At 43.2% G+C, this 26,753-nt stretch overlaps 1 protein-coding gene across 1 annotated transcript; it reads right to left on the bottom strand.

The window, feature by feature from the left end:
* Window positions 1-25,351, bottom strand: LOC124119232. Its single transcript, XM_046481677.2, has 6 exons — window positions 24,939-25,351; window positions 11,436-11,508; window positions 9,604-9,906; window positions 6,294-6,575; window positions 5,793-6,092; window positions 1-4,235 (listed from the first exon to the last, which is right to left on the bottom strand). The coding sequence occupies exons 2-6, from the start codon at window positions 11,488-11,490 to the stop codon at window positions 3,973-3,975; spliced, it is 1,203 nt and encodes a 400-aa protein (XP_046337633.2). The 5' UTR covers window positions 11,491-11,508; window positions 24,939-25,351; the 3' UTR covers window positions 1-3,972.
* Between the last annotated feature and the right edge of the window lie 1,402 nt (window positions 25,352-26,753).

The raw sequence follows: 26,753 nt of genomic DNA, 5'->3' as shown, positions 1-26,753 counted from the left end.
TATGCAGGTAAGAAACGTGTGTCTTTATCAACTGAAGGTATGCAAACACTTAAGACATCACTTGCCATATGCTTATTGCATTCAAAGTAAGGGGCAATCCTAAGGTCAGAGATCATAATCAAGTGTGACATGTATTTTACGATTATATACAATATATAAACTATTTGAATAACAATACTACATTGATCAAAGCAAAACGCAACGTGTAGATTATTCATCAATAATGTATATAAATCCTCTGTAGATAGTCAACACAGCATGGAATTATGATAAGGACTTTCACATGCATCGTAACACATCGTAGTTCAATCCATATTTCAATAATTAAGCTTCCTTTGTACTATATCATGCACAATGTAGACAACGTTTTACAGAAGGCTTTTCCTCTCAGTCAGACGTAGCTTTATGAAGGAGTCAACATTACTCAGTCGGGTATGTATTTCATACTAGTGGGTGATGGAAAACAAGATTACAATGTACAATGGTGTAAATATAGGGGGTTTGTTTGCAAGATAAAGAATATATTTTACAATGTATTCCAATAATGTCTTACATCAAGCGATAAACAATCATTGTTAAACTGTAGACTGTGTGCACTCTTTTCAAGTGTGAGAGAGTGAGTTAAAATTTATAGTCACATCGACATAATTTAGGCCATATCTGACGAAATAATGTTATACATTATTAAATGTATATAACAAATTGTTAGCGATGGACACTACAACAACTTGCCGTATGACACAATTTTATTATAACATTACTTTGAGGACATTTTAAAAAAGAAACTATTATTCAAAAACACAAAATAAAAACGACCTAAAGCTCGCTAGCAACCAAAACCAGGTCATCATAGCAGGGAGCATTTGGACCGAGACATGCATGTAAAGTGTCAAACCTATCTGTCCAGTAGTGTCAGAGGAGAGGAGAGATTATTGAGACAATGCACAGCACTGAAGGGTGACAATGGACAACACAGAAGGGTGACAATGGACAACACAGAAGGGTGACAATGGACAACACAGAAGGGTGACAATGGACAACACAGAAGGGTGACAATAGCCAACACTGAAGGGTGACAATGGACAAAACTGAAGGGTGACAATGGACAACACAGAAGGGTGACAATGGACAACACAGAAGGGTGACAATGGACAACACAGAAGGGTGACAATAGACAACACAGAAGGGTGACAATGGACAACACTGAAGGGTGACAATGAACAAAACTGAAGGGTGACAATGGACAACACAGAAGGGTGACAATGGACAACACAGAAGGGTGACAATAGACAACACTGAAGGGTGACAATGGACAACACAGAAGGGTGACAATAGACAACACTGAAGGGTGACAATGGACAACACTGAAGGGTGACAATGGACAACACTGAAGGGTGACAATGGACAACACAGAAGGGTGACAATAGACAACACTGAAGGGTGACAATGGACAACACAGAAGGGTGACAATGGACAAAACTGAAGGGTGACAATGGACAACACAGAAGGGTGACAATGGACAACACAGAAGGGTGACAATAGACAACACTGAAGGGTGACAATGGACAACACAGAAGGGTGACAATAGACAACACTGAAGGGTGACAATGGACAACACTGAAGGGTGACAATGGACAACACTGAAGGGTGACAATGGACAACACTGAAGGGTGACAATGGACAACACAGAAGGGTGACAATGGACAACACAGAAGGGTGACAATGGACAACACAGAAGGGTGACAATGGACAACACTGAAGGGTGACAATGGACAACACAGAAGGGTGACAATGGACAGCACTGAAGGGTGACAATGGACAACACTGAAGGGTGACAATGGACAACACAGAAGGGTGACAATGGACAGCACTGAAGGGTGACAATGGACAACACAGAAGGGTGACAATAGACAACACTGAAGGGTGACAATGGACAGCACTGAAGGGTGACAATGGACAACACTGAAGGGTGACAATGGACAGCACTGAAGGGTGACAATGGACAGCACGTCCCTTGGTTTTACAAACGTCATAAAATGGGGGCTACGGCAACGTCATTTACTTGAAACAGAAGTTAGCGAATAGCTCCCAGAAAAGTTTGAATTGGAAAGAAATCCAGACATGGTTAATGCTGCAAATCGACTATTAGGAACGTTGTGTGAAATTTGGGGATGACGAGGATTACCTCTGGAGGCGCCGCTTCATTTTGGTGCCCTGACATGGGCATGATCTGTCTGGCTTCAAAGCCTGCTTCATTCATAGCCTGAATCAATGTCGGTCTCAGAAAGTGGGCTGTGTACCATTTTGAAGACTGTGAATATTTAGATACATCAGCCATGAAAGATTGAAACTAGTTTTCCCTAATGTTTGCAATTAGGCCATATTTCTGATTCAACGGTAGCCATATGCGTTATTTATTTGAAAAGTAAGTTTTGATTTTGCATTTTGCATCTAAAAGAAATTGTCGTATGAAGATACCGTCCCATTTTAATGTTATTTTTAGACATTGAGGAATTCCCCTTAAGTAGTTCTGTATCTCTCCACTCGATTGATGACGTTATCACGTGACATACTGACGTTCATCGGGAAATGATTTGTTTGTTTGTTTGGTGTTTAACACCGCACTCACACCGCACTCAGTACTATTCCAGCTATATGACGGCGGTCTCTAAATAATTGAGTCTGGACCAGACAATCCATTGATTGACACCATGAGCATCGATCTACGTAAATGGAATACGATGACATGCATGAACCAAGTCAGCGAGCCAAACCACCCGATCTCGTTAGTCGTCTCTTCGACAACGTTAACCATAGTCGCTTTTTACAGCAAGCATGGATTGCTGAAGATCTATCCTACCCCGGATCTTCATGAAGTACTCTTACTCCATTAATATTATGGAAGTAAAATGTCGATTACAAAACTAGCCTTTCTGCCTCCCGTGTAACTTGATCCCGTTAATTTATTTTGAAATACTTATTTGGTTCTAATCACAATCGATATTATGGGGTCGAACGCCACATGTTAATGGACCCACCATATATAATAGCAGCTGAACACAACTTTATAATGATTTCTTGTTGCGAACTGCATCTTGTGTAGAAATGTGTTTCCTTTCAACTACTATACATTTTAAGCTTCCTGTAAGCTACAAAGTATCATGATACATTTTCTGTGCATTACACGTTAGATTTAATGGTATGACTATTGTATTAAGGTATATCTATTTATACAATAACTGGTTTCTGTAGGGGCCTCATGCAGAGATCAGATGTATTGCAAGACCCCGAGGACCGAAATAGCATTACCTACAGCCAATGATATACCTGACTTAACACGTTTTTCTTCGACCTGGTATTTTCCATATCATTCCTGTGATGTCCTCCTTTCAATCTTTTGCTTGTGCGTGTGACATTTGTCACACGTGGGATACGTACACCTTTTCAAGGTATTATCACTACTAGTATTTTATAGTGACTCATCAAAACATGCTTATGATATATTAGGAATCGTACAATGGAGATCTCGTGTAATGACGGAAAGGATTTTATCGCTGTTATTTATTATCTTAATACATTATATATCTGTGTGTGTGTGTGTGCGTGCGTGCGTGCGTGCGTGCGTGCGTGCGTGTGTTGTTCCTGTCGCTATATCACTCTCACTCTGAACTGGTGGGAGTGCCGGTGGCCCTGTCACATAAGTTCCTCAGCAATACGAAGTGGTGCTCGTGTGTTCGAATTTCAATTCAAACTGGTGATGATCATTTTTTTTTTCAGCACCATGTCCTTGCTAATGGGTTTCCACAAAGTCATGCGTATCTAAGACTTTCTCCCACACATCTGATATAACGCTCAAGGCCGTGTTAAACCGAACAAGCTCAGTCACTGATAACAGGCAGCCACAGCACGTATGTACGTTCGTCTGGGGCTGTGATCTCTGTATCAAACAACAGCTCTCAGGAATCTTAGGAATCAGTTGTTAGCATAGCTGGGTCCCATTTCATTGCCGACGTCCGTCACATTGACCTCTTGTCCGTTTTGTTTCTTGTCAGACACCAAGTAACTTCGTATTCTTTCACGATAGCGTACGACGAGGACGGTAATGATAACAAAGATGACAACAGCGAGCAGAGAAAATCCAATAGCAATGCCAAGAGTAATATCTCGTTCAGGATCTTCGGTACTAGGAGGACTCTTTGGTGTTGATGATTCGTGTGATATTTGTGTTGTTCCATCTAAAATGAAGAACATTTACTCATCAAAAACAACAACAGAAAAAGCCAAACAGAGCAGCATTTAAGAAACGAAATGAAACACGAGGCAGGGTTCTCTGTCAGTAGGATGAAGCTGAACAAACATGTTGGTCACTGCAGGATTGTTTCAAGGAGACCAGTTCACAAAGGTCACCGTGTTCGTCAGGTAAACCATCTAGCACTCAATGTAAGCAGCTTTTGTCAAATACTCCCCAGGGAGCCCAGAATGAAAATCGAGTGCACACAGATCAACTGACCGTAGGAATAATGGTATCGTGCTTTGAGCATTCACTTAGGAAATAATTGGCGAATTTGAGATAAATTAAAATATAGGTTCATACTGTCACTCGTCTTTGAGAAATGTATCTAATTTTCTCAAAGAAAGTATTACGGGGACAAATATTATACTTGAGAGCATTTGAATATTAATTTTTTGTTTTCAAAAGTAATAGTATTTGTGTTTTGGAAAGTCTTCCCCATTATATTACCACACGCAAATACAACTTGATTGCTCTGTTGGCAGTGCTGGAATTATCTGTACATGTTGTGGCAATTGGATGGATGTAGACCTGATAACGATCATAATACACAAACTAAGAACGCTGAGGTAAATTGGCTAAACAGTTTGTGACATTTATAAAGCCTAAATTAATATATCAAACAATGTTAACGGTTCATATACCAAGAATAATAAATAACACAGGTTATAGTGTGACACGCTCGGTACACTGGAAGAGATTTAACAACTCAAATGTCACTCAATTTATTTCTTATGGAACTTCTATAGCAGAAGAACTGTGCATACATTTTCTGCAAAGTGAAGATGAGATGTGTATTCGCTCTTCTGTAAGGATTAACATGTTTGAATTATCAAGGGTATTGACGTCCCAAACAACTGATCAACGCCAGAACATGTAATGCTTTTGATGATTCCTTAAGGATAAGAGGCACGGTGTCCCAGTCGTCTAAGGAGCCCAATGTGCTGAAAACGAAACGCGATCTCACCCCTTTTGGATACGACAATATTGATACACAAAGCAATATATATTAGGCACCACGACGGTTAGAACTGGTCTTCAGGAACCCATGCTTGTCGTAAGAGACGACTAACTAGATCGGGTGGTCAGGCTCGGTGACTTAGTTGATGCATGTTATCGTATCCCAATTGCGTAGATCGATATTCATGATGTCTATCACTGGATTGTCTGGTCGAGACTCAATTATCTACATACCGCTGTTACATAGATGCAATATTGATGTTTGCTGCGTTAAAAAACAAACATATAGAGCTTAGTGTTGGATGTACTGAAAAACTAGCTCCAGAAAAAAGATTAGATTAGATTGTCAATTACTTGTTAACACCTACTGGATTCAATCACGTATTGTTAGACAAGGCATTTTGTAAATTTGTTTGTTAATGGTAACACCTTTTGATACCAGAAGTTGGAAGGAACGTGACATTTATCTAGTTGAGATTCGGTGGGTAGTCCCGGGAAATAGCAACTTGGTTTAACAAGAGGAATGTGATTTTTGTATTACCTGTTATCGTATCAACTCCACTACACTGGAGTGTCCTGTTGATGTTAACACATGAAAACATAACACTGACATCCCCGAAACGATCGGCTGTAATATTGAAGAAGCTAGTGAGGACAATGTCGGCGAAGGTGCTCGTTGTCTCGTTCTGTGACAGTACGTCTGTGATGCCGCCAGTAGTTATATAAAACTCGGCTTGATGAGAACAGTGGTAGCTTCTGATGTCCACGGTCAGAGTGATATTTGTGCCAGTTTGCAGTGCGTTGGTGTCTGCATCGCTGCTGATGTTGCACTTTGGTGGACCTGGTTGAGTCAAGAAACATGTTTTTATTCTGCACTAACAGAAACATTTAATATTCCCACTAGAACAAGTAAATAAACAACCATACTATGAATCAGAACCATCAACAAACTTTGGGAATGCATGTTTCAGTTTAAATGATCATATGGAAATATTTTGAATATATAAAGAAGTGTTTGTTTATTATTAAAACCGGTACTTACTTTTCACTAGCCTCTGTACTCCATCACAAGTCAAAGTCCAGTTGGTGTCACAGATAAAGTTCAGTGTTACATCTCCAAAGTGATGGAGCTCAATGTTGAAGGTTAGGTTAAACAGTGAGTTACTGGCGTTCATCAACTGTTGAGTGACACCACCAGAAGTGATACTGAAGCCAGTTTCACGAGAACAGAAGTAATCTGTGCTGTTCACTGTCAGGGTCAGCTGGGCGCCAGGTTCCAGAGAGCCAGTGTCGTCGTCACTGCTGATTGTACACTGTGGAACCTCTGGTGAGAGAATAGCATTTGAGAGTTACTACTAACCCGTTGAAGATACAACTCTTTAATAAATAACATTAAGCTGGTATTACACAGTGTTTAATACCAAAGCGCGTGCTTACGTACTGCCGGAGCGTGTGTCGCCGACAAACACTTAAAACTCTCAACATCGCTGGGCTTATTCAGTGACTATGCGTTCAGAGATGATGGACAACTGAGAGGAGCTTATGCACACAATTACATCATTGGAAATATAGAGAATACTACACTCATTTTCGTTAGGTACCATTTTTGCGAAACGAGTAGACTTTCTATGGAATCTGATCGAGCGAGTGTGTGTGTGTGTGTGTGTGTGTGTGTGTGTGTGTGTGTGTGTGTGTGTGTGTGTGTGTGTGTGTGTGTGAGTGAGTGAGTCCGGACTATTGCCGATGTTATAGTGCTAGCCCACTGAAGTACAATGCAACAGTTTAATATGATCACCCCACTCAGACACAGTATTAAGACACAGTGTACTGACTCCTAGCCGACCAGTCCCTGTTTTAGCCCTTTAATGCCGAGCTCACACACTAATGTATTACTCTAAAGTGTACATATCGTCTACTCTAGTCCCGGACGGAGTATCTACTCCCGAAAGACCCTTCTTTGTCTTCCAATCATCAGAGATGCAACGACACATAGGAAATATTTCACTTGATTTTGTCAAATACAAGAGGTTTCATCTCACCTTACATTAAAACACTAACTTCTAATTGGTTAAGGAGCGGGCGTTAATGTTTCATGTATCCCGTTAATGTACCATGCTGAGAAACCAATCGGAACACACCTTAAGGTAACTTGCTTATCTCGCATAAATATCATTGTATGAAATGAACATATGCTTATATCAATGTATTGGGTAAAGGGAAGTAACTCTTCGTTAGCATCGTCTGCTGGCTGTCAAAGTGGCTGAATTAAAGTGTTTTACTCAGTGAAACCTCGGACATATATTCCGGGTCTGTACGAATGAATGTCGGTGAGATAAATTCGTTGTCAACCGATCCCTCGGGGCATATGGTGGCATGTACCCTGTGTATGAGCCTATGTACCCCTCGCCTTATAGGCTGGGGTGTAGCGCAGGACAAACGAAGGACTCTACAAATATCATAAATGGAAAGAACATTCGGACACTCCTAATTGGAGTTATGCAAGCATTATGATGAGGCTCCAAGCATCAATAAGTAAGCATCACCACAGTACAGTGTTCGAGCTTCTTGCTGTCTCCGTTTCTCATGAGAGATGAGTTGAAATACACGCGTTTTCATAGCCGTATCTAACGGGGGCCGTTTTTAAAATACAATAACGGAATTATCAATTATCTGCACTATTCAAATACCTAGACTGAATGAGTATGGTTTCAAGCCGCTTTTAGCAATATTCTATCAATATCACAAGCAGGAGCCGCCATAAATGGGCTTCACACATTGTACATAGTGAGGAATCGAACTGTAGCAGGTGTATATATTTGTATTTTAGTCTTTTTTGTAAATAAATCTATTTCAAGTTTTGTTTCTGTTGAACTTTATTCAACAGAGGTGTGTGTTTGTTTTTATCCCATCATTCTAAGTCCAGGCCTCAGTGATCAATCACAACCCAAGCTCAACTACATTCTTTGTCCAGCCCTCTGCTGATCAATTACACCCCAAGGATCCTGTGATTGGCCACATTCAAACTTTACCTTCTTGCTCTGACTAACTCCATATTGCCACCTTCACTATGCACTGCACTGGGAGTATTCATAGATCACCACAAAAGGTTAGTTTATAATTTATCTTTATTTCTAAATAGGATTAAATAGTAATCAAAGATTATGCATTATAAATAAGCATCTCAGAAGTAATTATATTTACATTGAATCACATATTTCTATTAATGTTGATGTTTTGAATGAATGTGGTTTAGAGGCTGAACTTTAAACCTAAGCTTTAGTGTATTTTAATATTATCTTGTATACATGCCAAGTTATATCTACATTAATGGAATTGCACCAACTATGCATTTTGTTATTCATTTCATTGTATTTAGTCACTCTAAGTATTTATTCCTGCTCTTTCTTCTGCAGGACATATCATGAATGGTGACATTTCAAGGGTAACACGTTTTACACCCTTGTGCCACACATAGGGTATGTGTAACCATTTTACTTAATATGTACTGTAAGCCATTTCTATCATATCATCTAATAATAACCAGTTGTAAGTAATGTAACAGAAATGATTGTATTGCTTTGATGATGATATGATATATATTATGTTTTAATATGCATATACTATATTATCTGTTTCTTATTACAGGGTGACTATCGTGATTATAATAAACATAAGCCTCACACCCCGTAGCCTTCTTGGTGTCATCTGTTTAAAATAATGGATAAAGCCAAGAAAACCCGGTTACAGAACTCGGGCCTTTTAACCACTAGGCTACCCAATCAAATACCTTGAACTTGAGACCCGTGAAGATCCGGGGTAGCTTAGGTCTTTAGCAACCTATGTTTGCCGTAAAAAGCGACTTTACATGTCGTGAGAGGCAACTAACGGGATCGGGTGGTCAGGCCCGCTGCAAGGATTGATGCATGTCATCGTGTCCAAATTGCGTGGATCGGTGCTCATGATGGCAATTACTGGATTGTCTGGTCCAAACTCGATTATTTACAGACCGCCGTCACATAGCTGGAATATTGCTGAGTGCCGCGTTAAACAACAAACAAACAGAACAAAACAAGCAAACCTTGAACTTGAACCGTGAATCCTTTCTAAGCAGTTTCGTATTGTGTTGTATGACATCATACTGGGTCTCGTCATGACGAGAGAATACAAGAATACAAGAAAACATATAGAACTATTTGAGAATCTATTTGAGAATCTATTTGAGAATCTATTTGAGAATCTATTTGAGAATCTATTTGAGAATCTATTTGAGAATCTATTTGAGAATCTATTTGAGAATCTATTTGAGAATCTGTTGGAATGACGTCTCTGCCTAATACAAATGAAATACTCACTCGCTACCGTCAGCTGACACACGTCGTCGGGGACGGCTCCAACTACATTTGCATCCACGATCTTCCACGTGCCAGCATCTTCCCTGTGTACACTGTCTATAGTCAGTACAGAGTGGGTGTCATTAAGTGTGGCCCTGTATCCGGCCACGGGGCTGCAGCTGGGGTTGCAGGTGACGACATACCGGCCGCCAGTGGGTCGTACCCATATAAAGCCCGTGTAGTTGTTTTTGTCCCCAGTGATACTGAAGGGTGTGTCAAGTAAGGCCACCCCTCCTGGACACGGTGCATCACTGGCAGGAACACCTTGGACACACAGGGAAACAAGTATTCATATTAGTAAGACTCCAGTGTTGAGACCAGGAACGTAACATAAAGGTGCAAGTTTAACTGAGGGTTAGTATTTATTTACTGCCATATGGTAACTGGTATTATTACCATTGAAATACAATGCACGTAAAAGTGTGTACCAACTTTCCTGGTGGCCCACTTCAAACAATAACAATAAAAATGTCAGCAAATGAAACCACTATGATCAGAAAGTGATTAGTTTGCAATTTAAACTTGAAACAAAGTGTTTCATCAAAACAGTTAATACAGTTTAACATTTGACATTTGAGACTCCCGATTATGTTTCCAGGTTTGTCAGCACCATACCCGTGCACGTGGGTTTCACCAAGGCAGTAAACGTCTAAGACCTGCATCACTTTCCTCCCACATTAAGCTGACACGCTGTGCTATGATATAACTAGAATACTGAGCAAAGCGGCCTTAAACCCAACCCACTCACTCACTCACTCAATCACTTTTGGGACCTGTACTTACATAATGACTGACTTGCTCCACTTAGTAGTGTACAAAGAACCCTCTGTCATAAGTGACGTGGGAGTTTCCAGAAGTATAGCAGGAAGCAAGATACGTACATACATTTATCTACAAAAAAATATATGTTCTGCAGACTGGCACTGCATATTTAAGATTAATTACCACCAGCGTATGTAAACATGGACAAAGACGGATAGCTGGAGAACTAGTTCCCTACATGTGGTACACGGTAACTGTGCATACACTGATCAAAGGAGCCAATAAGTGCGACCCTTTTCATTAATGGATAACTTACAAAATATACAATTTTTTATATAATGTTGAAAAACAAAATGTCCAAAACACCGGTACATCACCATCAAAATAATAGGTAAAATCAGTAAACATATTTCTTTATTATTGATAAACGGACCTGGTCTTTAGGGTGTATGAATTAAGAGCAAAGTGGGCAGAAACTCTGCAGGATGACCTGACATGATCTACATCATCACCTGAAGCAGGTTTACTATAGGATATCCACTAAGGTCTCACATTTTATATTTACGGATCCGGCGACCTTAAAAATCGATGTTTTAGAAATAAAACAGAATGTAAAGTTTACCTCTGACGGTAAAGATCGCTTTGACAATAAAACTGTTCACTGAAAAGCCGCTGTCAGATTTTAGAATAAGGACCCAAACCAGGCTAAAAACTCAATCTAAGCTTATCACCTGGAGATCCAAACCAAACTTTAATATGATCACAAAAAGTCCCGCGTTTTATTTTATAATTATAATTTTTTTAGACCAAACGACCAAAGTTTTCACTTTCAAAATATGCAAATCAAAAACAAATATCTGACTTTGACAGACACAATTAGAAACTTACACAACAACATTAGGTAACTGCAAGAATAGATAGTAAAATCGCAATCTAGACTTTCAGGTTAAGTTGAGGAATGAGTGAGTGCGTTCACATATTAGAAAGTCTACTTTCACTTTGGATCATAAAAAAACATAATGTCTGCTTACCATGAATGACAAATGCAGTCACGATAATTACTGCTACTTGACTCTCTGGACACATATTCGTGCAGCTGACCGACTGAAAAGAAACATCAGTACATTGTTATTTGGTGTCCTGTGCATCACCGCACTCAGCAATATTTAATCAGACCAGCTTTGGACCAGAAAAACCAGTGAATGATATTCTGAGCAATTACCCACGCCGTTGAATGACACGCAAGCAAACCAAGTCATCATCCGACTCTCACAACAAGCATGGGCTGCTCGGCACCGTTTCCTATCCGTTCTCACACAGCAACAGCCAGGTAAAACCCAGTATACACAACGAAAAGAGATAATCAGCCCCTGTACGCATGTGTATTTAACAACGACTGGTCGTACGAGCTTTGGCATTGAAAAACTGTAAACATAACTTCGGAAAGACGCATGTGGTAAACTTAAAACAGTTATCCTGTTTTGAGATTTTAATCATGATTCTAACAAAACTCAGAGGCACTGTATTTGGACAAAAACAGTAGCCACAAAAAGTATGGAGGTGAAGCTTCGGGAACACAATTCCACATCATTATTGATGGGGTAAAATGTAATTTTAAGTCCAATGATGACATCGATGACACAAATCATCCATAGCGAGGAAACCAGCCACGTGTCCTGATGACAGCTGCCAGCCTTCGTCTCATCCCTCCAGGCAGTCGTCCGAACTGCAGCCCCTCCCGATGAACAGCTGCCTCCAATTGGACCAGAGTCTGTACTGGTGGGCTTAGTGCCTGTACTCCACGTCCTCAGATGCTCCAAATATGCTCCAGCGGGCTGAGCTCATTACTCGTGGCAAGACGGGGCAGGGTCGACACAGAGTCATTCTGCAGAAAAGCTGTTACTGCTCGAAACGATGTGGCCTATTGTCATCCATGCATAAGGTGTGGTGGTGAGTGGGTGGTTGTCGAAATGCGGGGCAACAACTGGTTGCAGGATGTTACGAATGTATCCGTCACCATTGAGATTGCCTTTGATGGTGACAAGGTGCAGCTTACAACCGTGAGACAGGCAGCCTCAAACCAGTACCGAACCTCTACATACGGGGCGTAGGTCTTATGTTCCTAGCTGTGTAGTCCGTATTTCTATGGCTCCAAACCTTCAGGAACCTCCTCTCATTGGACCAATGGACTCTTCGCCAAGTTCTCAGATTCCAAGCTCTCCGGGCCAAGCACCATTCTAAACGAATTCCCCGATAATGATCAGCAAGTAATGGACGCTTGATTAACCTTCTGGTCCTTAAGTTTACGTCCTAAATTTTCGTATGGCATGCCCATCTCCCTGAGGCCGTGCAAATTTCGGTTGACTGTGGGATTAGCAAGCCATGCGTATCGCCAACTGGACGTCGACATATGTTTTCCAATATTTTCATGTTTGTAATCAAAGTGCTCAACTGACCTGATGCACAACGGGTAAGACCAGTGTTGTTACAATATAGATATGGCTTATCGATCAGGTTGTCTTGACTCGGCGCCGTCATTTTGTTTGAAGTCAATGCAAGTAATTTTAGGCTTAGTTCGGAAAGGGTATAAACTGGACTTTTATAGTCAGATAACTCCCTTGCCTCGGGAAGATGGGTCATGCCTGTCGAATGCGTACCAATAGAACGCCATGTTCGCGTCTCTGATAACCTTCCTCATGCCACGTTGACAGACAATGGTTCCACAATGCAAGACAGTGACGTCCCCATAATTGGGGTGAGCAGATGCTTCACGTGCATGTCTTGCTGCGATGTGACGTCACAGTTGCCATTGTACTGTCCTGTCATTTCGCACACCTTTCTTGATATGTTCATTACAAAATTTGCAGTTGTTGCGAATGGGGACATTTCAGTATTAATTATTTCCTGGGGTGTTTAACCTTCTTTTTTGTGTGCAGTTTTTTAACGTGGACAACTTCTTTATTTTGACGTCATCTGATACAGATACATGTATGTGATCTCTAAGCCAATCTTAACCATTTCCTCACACCTATCCATGTAATCTCCAGACAAACCTATCTATGTACTCTCCAGCAACACCTATCCATCTACTCTCAGCCACACCTATCTATGTACTCTCCAGCAACACCTATCCATCTACTCTCAGCCACACCTATCTATGTTCTCTCAGCCACACCTATCTATGTACTCTCAGCCACACCTATCTATGTACTCTCAGCCACACCTATCTATGTACTCTCAGCCACACCTATCTATGTACTCTCAGCCACACCTATCTATGTACTCTCAGCCACACCTATCTATGTACTCTCAGCCACACCTATCTATGTACTCTTAGCCACACCTATCTATGTACTCTCAGCCACACCTATCCATGTACTCTCAGCCACACCTATCCATCTACTCTCAGCCACACCTATCCATCTACTCTCAGCCACACCTGTCCATGTACTCTCAGACACACCTATCCATTTACTCTCAGACACACGTATCCATGTACTCTCAGCGACACCTATCTATGTACTCTCAGCCACACCTATCTATGTACACTCCAGACACACCTGTCCATCTACTCTCAGACACACCTATCCATGTACACTCAAGACACACCTATCCATGTACTCTCAGCCACACCTATCCATCTACTCTCAGACACACCTATCCATGTACACTCCAGACACACCTATCCATCTACTCTCAGACACACCTATCCATCTACTCTCAGACACACCTATCCATCTACTCTCAGCCACACCTATCCATGTACTCTCAGCCACACCTATCCATCTCCTCTCAGCCACACCTATCTATGTACTCTCAGCCACACCTATCTATTTACACTCCAGACACACCTATCCATCTACTCTCAGACACACCTATCCATCTACTCTCAGACACACCTATCCATGTACTCTCAGCCACACCTATCCATCTACTCTCAGACACACCTATCCATCTACTCTCAGACACACCTATCTATGTACTCTCAAACACACCTATCCATCTACTCTCAGACATACCTATCCTTCTACTCTCAGACACACATATCCATCTACTCTCAGACACACCTATCCATCTACTCTCAGACACACCTATTCATCTACTCTCAGCCACACCTATCCATGTACTCTCAGCCACACCTATCCATCTACTCTCAGCCACACCTATCCATCTACTCTCAGCCACACCTATCCATCTACTCTCAGACACACCTATCCATGTACTCTCCAGCCACACCTATATTTGTACATTCCAGACACACCTATCTATGTACTCTCAGCCACACCTATCTATGTACACTCCAGACACACCTATCCATCTACTCTCAGCCACACCTATCCATGTTCTCTCAGACACACCTATCCATGTACTCTCCAGCCACACCTATCTATGTACACTCCAGACACACCTATCCATCTACTCTCAGACACACCTATCCATGTACACTCCAGACACACCTATCCATGTACTCTCCAGCCACACCTATCTATGTACACTCCAGACACACCTATCCATCTACTCTCAGCCACACCTATCCATCTACTCTCAGACACACTTATCTATGTACTCTCAGCCACACCTATCCATGTACTCTCAGCCACACCTATCCATCTACTCTCAGAAACACCTATCTATGTACACTCCAGACACACCTATCCATCTACTCTCAGACACACCTATCCATCTACTCTCAGCCACACCTATCCATCTACTCTCAGACACACTTATCTATGTACTCTCAGCCACACCTATCCATGTACTCTCAGACACACCTATCCATCTACTCTCAGAAACACCTATCTATGTACACTCCAGACACACCTATCCATCTACTCTCAGACAAACCTATCCATCTACTCTCAGCCACACCTATCCATCTACTCTCAGACACACCTATCTATGTACTCTCAGCCACACCTATCTATTTACACTCCAGACACACCTATCCATCTACTCTCAGACACACTTATCTATTTACACTCCAGACACACCTATCCATCTACTCTCAGACACACCTATCTATGTACACTCCAGACACACCTATCCATGTACTCTCAGACACACCAGTCCATCTACTCTCAGCCACACCTATCCATCTACTCTCAGCCACACCTATCTATGTACTCTCAGCCACACCTATCTTTGTACTCTCAGCCACACCTATCCATGTACTCTCAGCCACACCTATCTATGTACACTCCAGACACACCTATCCATCTACTCTCAGACACACCTATCCATGTACTCTCAGCCACACCTATCTATGTACTCTCAGCCACACCTATCTATGTACACTCCAGACACACCTATCCATCTACTCTCAGACACAACTATCCATGTACTCTCAGCCATACCTATCCATCTACTCTCAGCCACACCTATCTATATACTCTCAGCCACACCTATCTATGTACACTCCAGACACACCTATCCATCTACTCTCAGCAACACCTATCCATCTACTCTCAGCCACACCTATCTATGTACTCTCAGCCACACCTATCTATGTACACTCCAGACACACCTATCCATCTACTCTCAGACACACCTATCCATGTACTCTCAGCCACACCTATCCATCTACTCTTAGCCACACCTATCAATGTACTCTCAGCCACACCTATCTATGTACACTCCAGACACACTTATCCATCTGCTCTCAGACACACCTATCCATCTACTCTCAGCCACACGTATCCATGTACTCTCAGACACACCTATCCATGTACTCTCCAGACACACCTATCTATGTACTCTCAGCCACACCTATCTATGTACACTCCAGACACATCTATCCATCTACTCTTAGCCACACCTATCAATGTACTCTCAGCCACACCGATCTATGTACACTCCAGACACACTTATCCATCTGCTCTCAGACACACCTATTTATCTACTCTCAGACACACCTATCCATGTACTCTCAGCCACACCTATCCATCTACTCTCAGACACACCTATCCATCTACTCTCAGACACACATATCCATGTACTCTCAGACACACCTATCCATCTACTCTCAGACACACCTATCATCTCCTGTCAGACACACCTATCCATCTACTCTCAGACACACCTATCCATCTACTCTCAGACACACCTATCCATCTACTCTCAGACACACCTATCCATGTACTCTCAGCCACACCTATCCATGTACTCTCAGCCACACCTATCCATCTACTCTCTGCCACACCTATCCATGTACTCTCCAGCTACACCTATCTATGTACACTCCAGACAAACCTATCTATGTACTCTCAGCCACACCTATCTATGTACACTCCAGACACACCTATCCATGTACTCTCCAGCCACACCTATCTATGTACACTCCAGACACATCTATCCATGTACTCTCCAGCCACACCTATCTATGTACACTCCAGACACACCTATCTATGTACACTCCAGACACACCTATCCATGTACACTCCAGACACACCTATCCATCTACTCTCAGCCACACGTATTCATGTACTCTCAGACACACCTATCCATGTACTCTCCAGACACACCTATCTATGTACTCTCAGCCACACCTATCTATGTACACTCCAGACACATCTATCCATCTACTCTCAGCCACACCTATCCATGTACTCTCAGACACACCTATCCATGTACTCTCCAGACACACCTATCCATGTACACTCCAGCCACACCTATCCATGTACACTCCAGACACACCTATCTATGTACTCTCAGCCACACCTATCCATGTACACTCCAGCCACACCTATCCATGTACACTTCAGACACACCTATCTATGTACTCTCAGCCACACCTATCCATGTACACTCCAGACACACCTATCCATGTACACTCCAGACACACCTATCCATGTACACTCCAGCCACACCTATCCATGTACTCTCAGACACACCTATCCATCTACTCTCAGAAACACCTATCTATGTACACTCCAGACACACCTATCCATCTACTCTCAGACAAACCTATCCATCTACTCTCAGCCACACCTATCCATCTACTCTCAGACCGACCTATCTATGTACTCTCAGCCACACCTATCTATTTACACTCCAGACACACCTATCCATCTACTCTCAGACACACTTATCTATTTACACTCCAGACACACCTATCCATCTACTCTCAGACACACCTATCTATGTACACTCTAGACACACCTATCCATCTACTCTCAGACACACCAGTCCATCTACTCTCAGCCACACCTATCCATCTACTCTCAGCCACACCTATCTATGTACTCTCAGCCACACCTATCTTTGTACTCTCAGCCACACCTATCCATGTACTCTCAGCCACACCTATCTATGTACACTCCAGACACACCTATCCATCTACTCTCAGACACACCTATCCATGTACTCTCAGCCACACCTATCTATGTACTCTCAGCCACACCTATCTATGTACACTCCAGACACACCTATCCATCTACTCTCAGACACAACTATCCATGTACTCTCAGCCATACCTATCCATCTACTCTCAGCCACACCTATCTATATACTCTCAGCCACACCTATCTATGTACACTCCAGACACACCTATCCATCTACTCTCAGACACACCTATACATCCACTCTCAGCCACACCTATCCATCTACTCTCAGACACACCTATCTATGTACACTCCAGACACACCTATCCATCTACTCTCAGCCACACCTATCTATGTACTCTCAGCCACACCTATCTATGTACACTCCAGACACACCTATCCATCTACTCTCAGCAACACCTATCCATCTACTCTCAGCCACACCTATCTATGTACTCTCAGCCACACCTATCTATGTACACTCCAGACACACCTATCCATCTACTCTCAGACACACCTATCCATGTACTCTCAGCCACACCTATCCATCTACTCTTAGCCACACCTATCAATGTACTCTCAGCCACACCTATCTATGTACACTCCAGACACACTTATCCATCTGCTCTCAGACACACCTATCCATCTACTCTCAGCCACACGTATCCATGTACTCTCAGCCACACCTATCCATGTACTCTCCAGACACACCTATCTATGTACTCTCAGCCACACCTATCTATGTACACTCCAGACACATCTATCCATCTACTCTTAGCCACACCTATCAATGTACTCTCAGCCACACCGATCTATGTACATTCCAGACACACTTATCCATCTGCTCTCAGACACACCTATTTATCTACTCTCAGACACACCTATCCATGTACTCTCAGCCACACCTATCCATCTACTCTCAGACACACCTATCCATCTACTCTCAGACACACATATCCATGTACTCTCAGACACACCTATCCATCTACTCTCAGACACACCTATCATCTCCTGTCAGACACACCTATCCATCTACTCTCAGACACACCTATCCATCTACTCTCAGACACACCTATCCATCTACTCTCAGACACACCTATCCATGTACTCTCAGCCACACCTATCCATGTACTCTCAGCCACACCTATCCATCTACTCTCTGCCACACCTATCCATGTACTCTCCAGCTACACCTATCTATGTACACTCCAGACAAACCTATCTATGTACTCTCAGCCACACCTATCTATGTACACTCCAGACACACCTATCCATGTACTCTCCAGCCACACCTATCTATGTACACTCCAGACACACCTATCCATGTACTCTCCAGCCACACCTATCTATGTACACTCCAGACACACCTATCTATGTACACTCCAGACACACCTATCCATGTACACTCCAGACACACCTATCCATCTACTCTCAGCCACACGTATTCATGTACTCTCAGACACACCTATCCATGTACTCTCCAGACACACCTATCTATGTACTCTCAGCCACACCTATCTATGTACACTCCAGACACATCTATCCATCTACTCTCAGCCACACCTATCCATGTACTCTCAGACACACCTATCCATGTACTCTCCAGACACACCTATCCATGTACACTCCAGCCACACCTATCCATGTACACTCCAGACACACCTATCTATGTACTCTCAGCCACACCTATCCATGTACACTCCAGCCACACCTATCCATGTACACTTCAGACACACCTATCTATGTACTCTCAGCCACACCTATCCATGTACACTCCAGACACACCTATCCATGTACACTCCAGACACACCTATCCATGTACACTCCAGCCACACCTATCCATGTACTCTCAGACACACCTATCCATCTACTCTCAGAAACACCTATCTATGTACACTCCAGACACACCTATCCATCTACTCTCAGACAAACCTATCCATCTACTCTCAGCCACACCTATCCATCTACTCTCAGACACACCTATCTATGTACTCTCAGCCACACCTATCTATTTACACTCCAGACACACCTATCCATCTACTCTCAGACACACTTATCTATTTACACTCCAGACACACCTATCCATCTACTCTCAGACACACCTATCTATGTACACTCTAGACACACCTATCCATCTACTCTCAGACACACCAGTCCATCTACTCTCAGCCACACCTATCCATCTACTCTCAGCCACACCTATCTATGTACTCTCAGCCACACCTATCTTTGTACTCTCAGCCACACCTATCCATGTACTCTCAGCCACACCTATCTATGTACACTCCAGACACACCTATCCATCTACTCTCAGACACACCTATCCATGTACTCTCAGCCACACCTATCTATGTACTCTCAGCCACACCTATCTATGTACACTCCAGACACACCTATCCATCTACTCTCAGACACAACTATCCATGTACTCTCAGCCATACCTATCCATCTACTCTCAGCCACACCTATCTATATACTCTCAGCCACACCTATCTATGTACACTCCAGACACACCTATCCATCTACTCTCAGACACACCTATACATCCACTCTCAGCCACACCTATCCATCTACTCTCAGACACACCTATCTATGTACACTCCAGACACACCTATCCATCTACTCTCAGCCACACCTATCTATGTACTCTCAGCCACACCTATCTATGTACACTCCAGACACACCTATCCATCTACTCTCAGCAACACCTATCCATCTACTCTCAGCCACACCTATCTATGTACTCTCAGCCACACCTATCTATGTACACTCCAGACACACCTATCCATCTACTCTCAGACACACCTATCCATGTACTCTCAGCCACACCTATCCATCTACTCTTAGCCACACCTATCAATGTACTCTCAGCCACACCTATCTATGTACACTCCAGACACACTTATCCATCTGCTCTCAGACACACCTATCCATCTACTCTCAGCCACACGTATCCATGTACTCTCAGCCACACCTATCCATGTACTCTCCAGACACACCTATCTATGTACTCTCAGCCACACCTATCTATGTACACTCCAGACACATCTATCCATCTACTCTTAGCCACACCTATCAATGTACTCTCAGCCACACCGATCTATGTACACTCCAGACACACTTATCCATCTGCTCTCAGACACACCTATTTATCTACTCTCAGACACACCTATCCATGTACTCTCAGCCACACCTATCCATCTACTCTCAGACACACCTATCCATCTACTCTCAGACACACATATCCATGTACTCTCAGACACACCTATCCATCTACTCTCAGACACACCTATCATCTCCTGTCAGACACACCTATCCATCTACTCTCAGACACACCTATCCATCTACTCTCAGACACACCTATCCATCTACTCTCAGACACACCTATCCATGTACTCTCAGCCACACCTATCCATCTACTCTCTGCCACACCTATCCATGTACTCTCCAGCTACACCTATCTATGTACACTCCAGACAAACCTATCTATGTACTCTCAGCCACACCTATCTATGTACACTCCAGACACACCTATCCATGTACTCTCCAGCCACACCTATCTATGTACACTCCAGACACACCTATCCATGTACTCTCCAGCCACACCTATCTATGTACACTCCAGACACACCTATCTATGTACACTCCAGACACACCTATCCATGTACACTCCAGACACACCTATCCATCTACTCTCAGCCACACGTATTCATGTACTCTCAGACACACCTATCCATGTACTCTCCAGACACACCTATCTATGTACTCTCAGCCACACCTATCTATGTACACTCCAGACACATCTATCCATCTACTCTCAGCCACACCTATCCATGTACTCTCAGACACACCTATCCATGTACTCTCCAGACACACCTATCCATGTACACTCCAGCCACACCTATCCATGTACACTCCAGACACACCTATCTATGTACTCTCCAGACACACCTATCCATGTACACTCCAGCCACACCTATCCATGTACACTTCAGACACACCTATCTATGTACTCTCAGCCACACCTATCCATGTACACTCCAGACACACCTATCCATGTACACTCCAGACACACCTATCCATGTACACTCCAGCCACACCTATCCATGTACACTCCAGACACACCTATCCATGTACACTCCAGACACACCTATCCATGTACACTCCAGACACACCTATCCATGTACACTCCAAACACACCTATCCATGTACACTCCAGACACTCCTATCCATGTACTCTCCAGACACACCTATCCATGTACACTCCAGACACACCTATCCATGTACACTCCAGATACACCTATCCATGTACAATCCAGACACACCTATCCATGTACTCTCCAGACACACCTATCCATGTACACTCCAGACACACCTATCCATGTACACTCCAGACACACCTATCCATGTACACTCCAGACACAACTATCCATGTACACTCCAGACACACCTATTCATGTACACTCCAGCCACACCTATCCTGGATCCATGTACACTCCAGCCACACCTATCCATGTACACTCCAGCCACACCTATCCATGTACACTCCAGACACACCTATCCATGTACACTCCAGACACACCTTTCCATGTACACTCCAGACACACCTATCCATGTACACTCCAGACACACCTATCCATCTACTCTCAGGCATACCTATCTGTGTACTCTCAGTCACACCTATCCATGTACACTCCAGCCACACCTATCTATGTACTCTCAGCCACACGTATCCATGTACACTCAGCCACACCTATCCATGTACACTCCAGACACACCTATCCATGTACCCCCTAGCCACGTCCCCGTTAACTTCTAGCTAAACAATTGTATTTCCTCCCCCAACACACTCGCCTGGTCCTCCCTACGCATCACCTGTTCTTCTGCACAGTTGTGTCAATTAGTCAGCATATTTGCACAAATACTCCTCCTATCAATATGACCGACATGTACGAATACAGACAAAATATATTTCTATGAATAGTCTAGAGTTGCATTTCAGAGAGTTGTGAGTCACGGGAGCTGCGCAAGTGGGGCAGATTATACAAGGGACTTGTTGTTTCATCAGAAAACGTGGCGATAGAATCCCCGCTGAGGGAAACTACATGTATTTACTGCAAAGATGATGTGATACCACTCTTTCATCATGCTCACGTACATGCTTGACAATTACTGGGAGAAGTGAAATAGGGTTTAGCGTCGCGATCAAGATTACTGCACTTATATAGTGTACTTTTTATAGCGCTAGCCCCCTGACATACCATGCTGCAGGTTAACATGAATACCTCATACAGACACAGTATACTGACTCCGAGCCGACAAATCCTTGTCTTAGCCCTTAATTCCGAACGCCAGGCAGGGTAACATCAAGTTTGCGGACATGACCACAGAGGCGAACATGACAATTACCAACAAAAAGAAGATAAAGAATATATACTCTTCAAAAAAATAAACTTGACATAGATGTAAAACCACTTTTTGCCAAATATCTAAAATAATTACATTAAATGAGAACCAAATAAGTCAAACAGAAAGATGATGTGTCTATAATTCGCGAAAAACACATGCAAAGCACATAAACGTAGCGTTTGGGGATCAATTTTACAGCTTCATCCAAACGCAACCGCCTGTAAAAAACGTGCAGAACAGGATCCCGCATTTAGGCATGCAGGACCCCCTGCTGAATGGGTATAACAATCCACATCAACAGCTGTTCATACAGTCCTTATAACCGCAGTAGAGGCGGTGACAGAATGCCAAGACTGAATGCAGCTCAACGGAACAACGCCATTGGGAGATTACAAGCTGGAGCAACTCAGCAAGAAGTGGCCAGGCACTTTGACGTATCCAGACAGACAATCTCCGCACTGTGGACCCGATACAACAACACCAACAGAGTTGACGACAGACCAAGGTCAGGAAGACCAAGGGTGACAACCCAAGCACAAGATCGATACATCCGGCTGCGACACCTCCGAGGCCGCAGTACCACAGCCACGTCTACAACCACACAGATCCCTGGGGGACGCAGAATATCAGATCAAACGGTACGCAACAGACTGAGGGAGGCTGGACGTTTTGCACGAAGACCTGTTCGACGTCATGTATTGACCCCACGTCATCTGCCGGACCGTCTGCTTTGGTGCCAACAGAGGTGCAAGGTGGAGAAATGTACTGTTTACTGACGAGTCCCGTTTCCTACTCACACGTGCTGATGGGCGCGCACGTGTCTACAGACGTCCGGGTGAATGTTACGCCCCCAACTGTGTGCAGCAGGTTGTCCCATTTGGCGGCGGAGTGTCATGGTATGGGCCGGAATTCATCACGGTGGTAGGACGCCTCTCGTGCATGTGGCAGGTGCATTGACAGGTGTGCGTTACAGAGACTTGATCCTACAGCCTTACGTTCTTCCTCACGTCAACGTTCATGGCGGACAGTTCCAGCAGGACAACGCTCGACCGCATATTGCACGTGTTTGTCAGGACTTCTTACAGCACAACAACATCCAGACATTACCTTGGCCAGCCCGGTCACCAGATTTGTCCCCGATTGAGCATCTGTAGGACGAGTTGGATCGACGCGTTCGCAGAAGGAATCCACCGCCCAAACCACTTCCGGCGCTTCTTGATGCACTTCAGCATGAATGGCAGCACATCCAACAGCGTGTTATTGACAACTTGATTGCATCTATGGGTCGTCGGTGTCAAGCGGTGATTGATGCACGTGGTGGGCACAACCGATACTGACATTTTCTGTACCCCTGTGACAGTAACTGTATCGTGTACGTGTGTCTGTCTAGGTGACACGATTAATGTTTTGAACATTGTGTACATTGATCTTCAAACAGTGTTTCAATTATGGTTTCTGTGTCCTATTTTGAAACAATCGCATTATATTACATTTTGAAAGTCAGTGTCAAGTTTCTTTTTTTGAAGAGTATATATTAAGATAAGTAATTATGCCATCCCAATTGTTATCTCATGCCAACCTTCCCCCCCCTCAGCATCATACACTTGTTCATTTTCAAACCTCAACAGAAATGGTTATCATCAGATATATGCATTGATAGGTTGGTAGGTAAACGACTAAATGACTGTCTGACTGTCTGCTCTGTTTCATGTCCATCGTTCAATTACACCATGGTAATAAGTTGATTCCTACATATAATGTACATTTGAATGACCAGATATGGCCATAGGGACACAAGACACCTACCTGTGTGTTGATGCGTACAGTTAGGAGAATCCAGTGGGTCGCATCCCCACACCTGCACAGAGTGTGTGTGGCGCTGCAGTCCTGTACAGCACGTTTGTCACCAAGTCCTGCTTAGCAGGTAGGTCGACACACCCTCGTTCCCCTGTAGGTTGTCTGTGCATATTCACAGGTGGGAAAATACAGATCAATGCATAAATCACATAATGCACCTGCTTGCATAACAGGCGTGGCATTCAAGTTTGATCCCGGAGACTCATTCATTCCTTTATCATTGGCGGGGTAGTTATTGATCTCCATTCCCAATAGGAATTCAGCAGGTAAAATGAACCGCAATGATTGTTATTGCCCATGCAAGTCGATTCAACAGTGTTTGGCTTCACGTGAGGCGATCCATGTCGCCGGGACGCACAATGACACAGTAAAGAAGGCGATGCATTTCAACTTCCCCGTCTTTACGGCAGTATACTGGGGACATCCTGGTTTAAACATATATTTATGTCAAAAGAAACCGGGATCAGTAAAAAGCAAAACTAGTTTATGTAAATCTTTCTTCAGGAATCAGGAATCGTATGCCTCGTGTTCCCCGGAAAAGACAAGCAAAGGGAAGAGGGGGTCTATTCAACATACGGAGTCCAACCCATTGACACGTGTCTCAGATGATATTGATTCTCACATACTATTGCATAATAGTGATTCTCACCCTTTGATGGAGAAGGGTTGCTCTACAGCTAGTGTATTCAAAGTCATATTGTTTCCAATAAACAAAGGGCATGGCTACAATGGATATATGCATGTGTGTACACATTAAAGTGACATCAAAATGTGAAGATTTACATTTAAAACGAATTCACGTTGTTACCTATTCTCTCATAGAATTAACCCTATGGCCAGGTTAATCAAACTTCTTGACGTCCAGACTATTAGTGAGTGAGGTTACCTGTAACGTCGCATCGGCAATATTCCAGCGACGAGAACAAGTTAACATAGGGTTTTTAACTTACCAGTATATTTCTAATCACCTCATGGAGAGGAAGGTGGGGATGAGCTTGTGGTGACCTTGTTTGTGTGAAGGTTGAAAATACGATATATAAACAGTTTCCTGTTGTAATACATGCATCTGCAAGGGGCACGAGACCGCATCCGTGATGTAGTCGTAGTGCATCTGCCCGAAAGCGGGAAGTCGGGGTTCGATAAAAAAAAAAAGAGATGGTACTGGTTGTTACCTGCCCGACCCTCGGCACTAAGGGAAATCCACTTTTTCGCAAGTAGTAAATATTATGCCGATCAAAAATGATCTTCGGCAGAAATCACCTGGACCCAGACCACAATTATTTTCCACCTGTGGTATGTGCAGTGACATGACAGCCCACACTAAGTAATATCTCTTGTTGCATGCTGACCAACCTACCACTCACTAGTCACATAATCAGCAATATAAATCAGGCTGGATCCACTGTCTAGATTTTGCAGTAACCACTGTCAACAATCGTTACCGGAAGTATCGAGTCGCAGCACATCGGCCTTGAACTTGGGGTCAAATAATGGAAAGCAGGAGTCATTACCAATACAGCTTGTGAATCAAAAGAACTTCTCAAAAATAAAATTGTTAATCTTTCATGTATGGTATCACAGGTCACTCAGGAACAAATGTCACAGAGTGTAAAGCCTCTAAACAGGGCGCTATATTTTCCTTCATGGTAAAACTATGGGGGTAACCGTGGTCTGAGGCCATCTGTACTTAGTTCTCCATTTACTGGGATGTCTCCTGTTAACCAAACTACTTCAATCACGCAATGCCATGAATTCATTAAAACT

Source organism: Haliotis rufescens, unplaced genomic scaffold, assembly GCF_023055435.1.
Source record: "Haliotis rufescens isolate VD_foot unplaced genomic scaffold, xgHalRufe1.0.p SCAF_18, whole genome shotgun sequence".
Lineage (NCBI taxonomy): Eukaryota > Metazoa > Mollusca > Gastropoda > Lepetellida > Haliotidae > Haliotis > Haliotis rufescens.
This window is presented reverse-complemented; position numbering and strand designations above follow the sequence as displayed.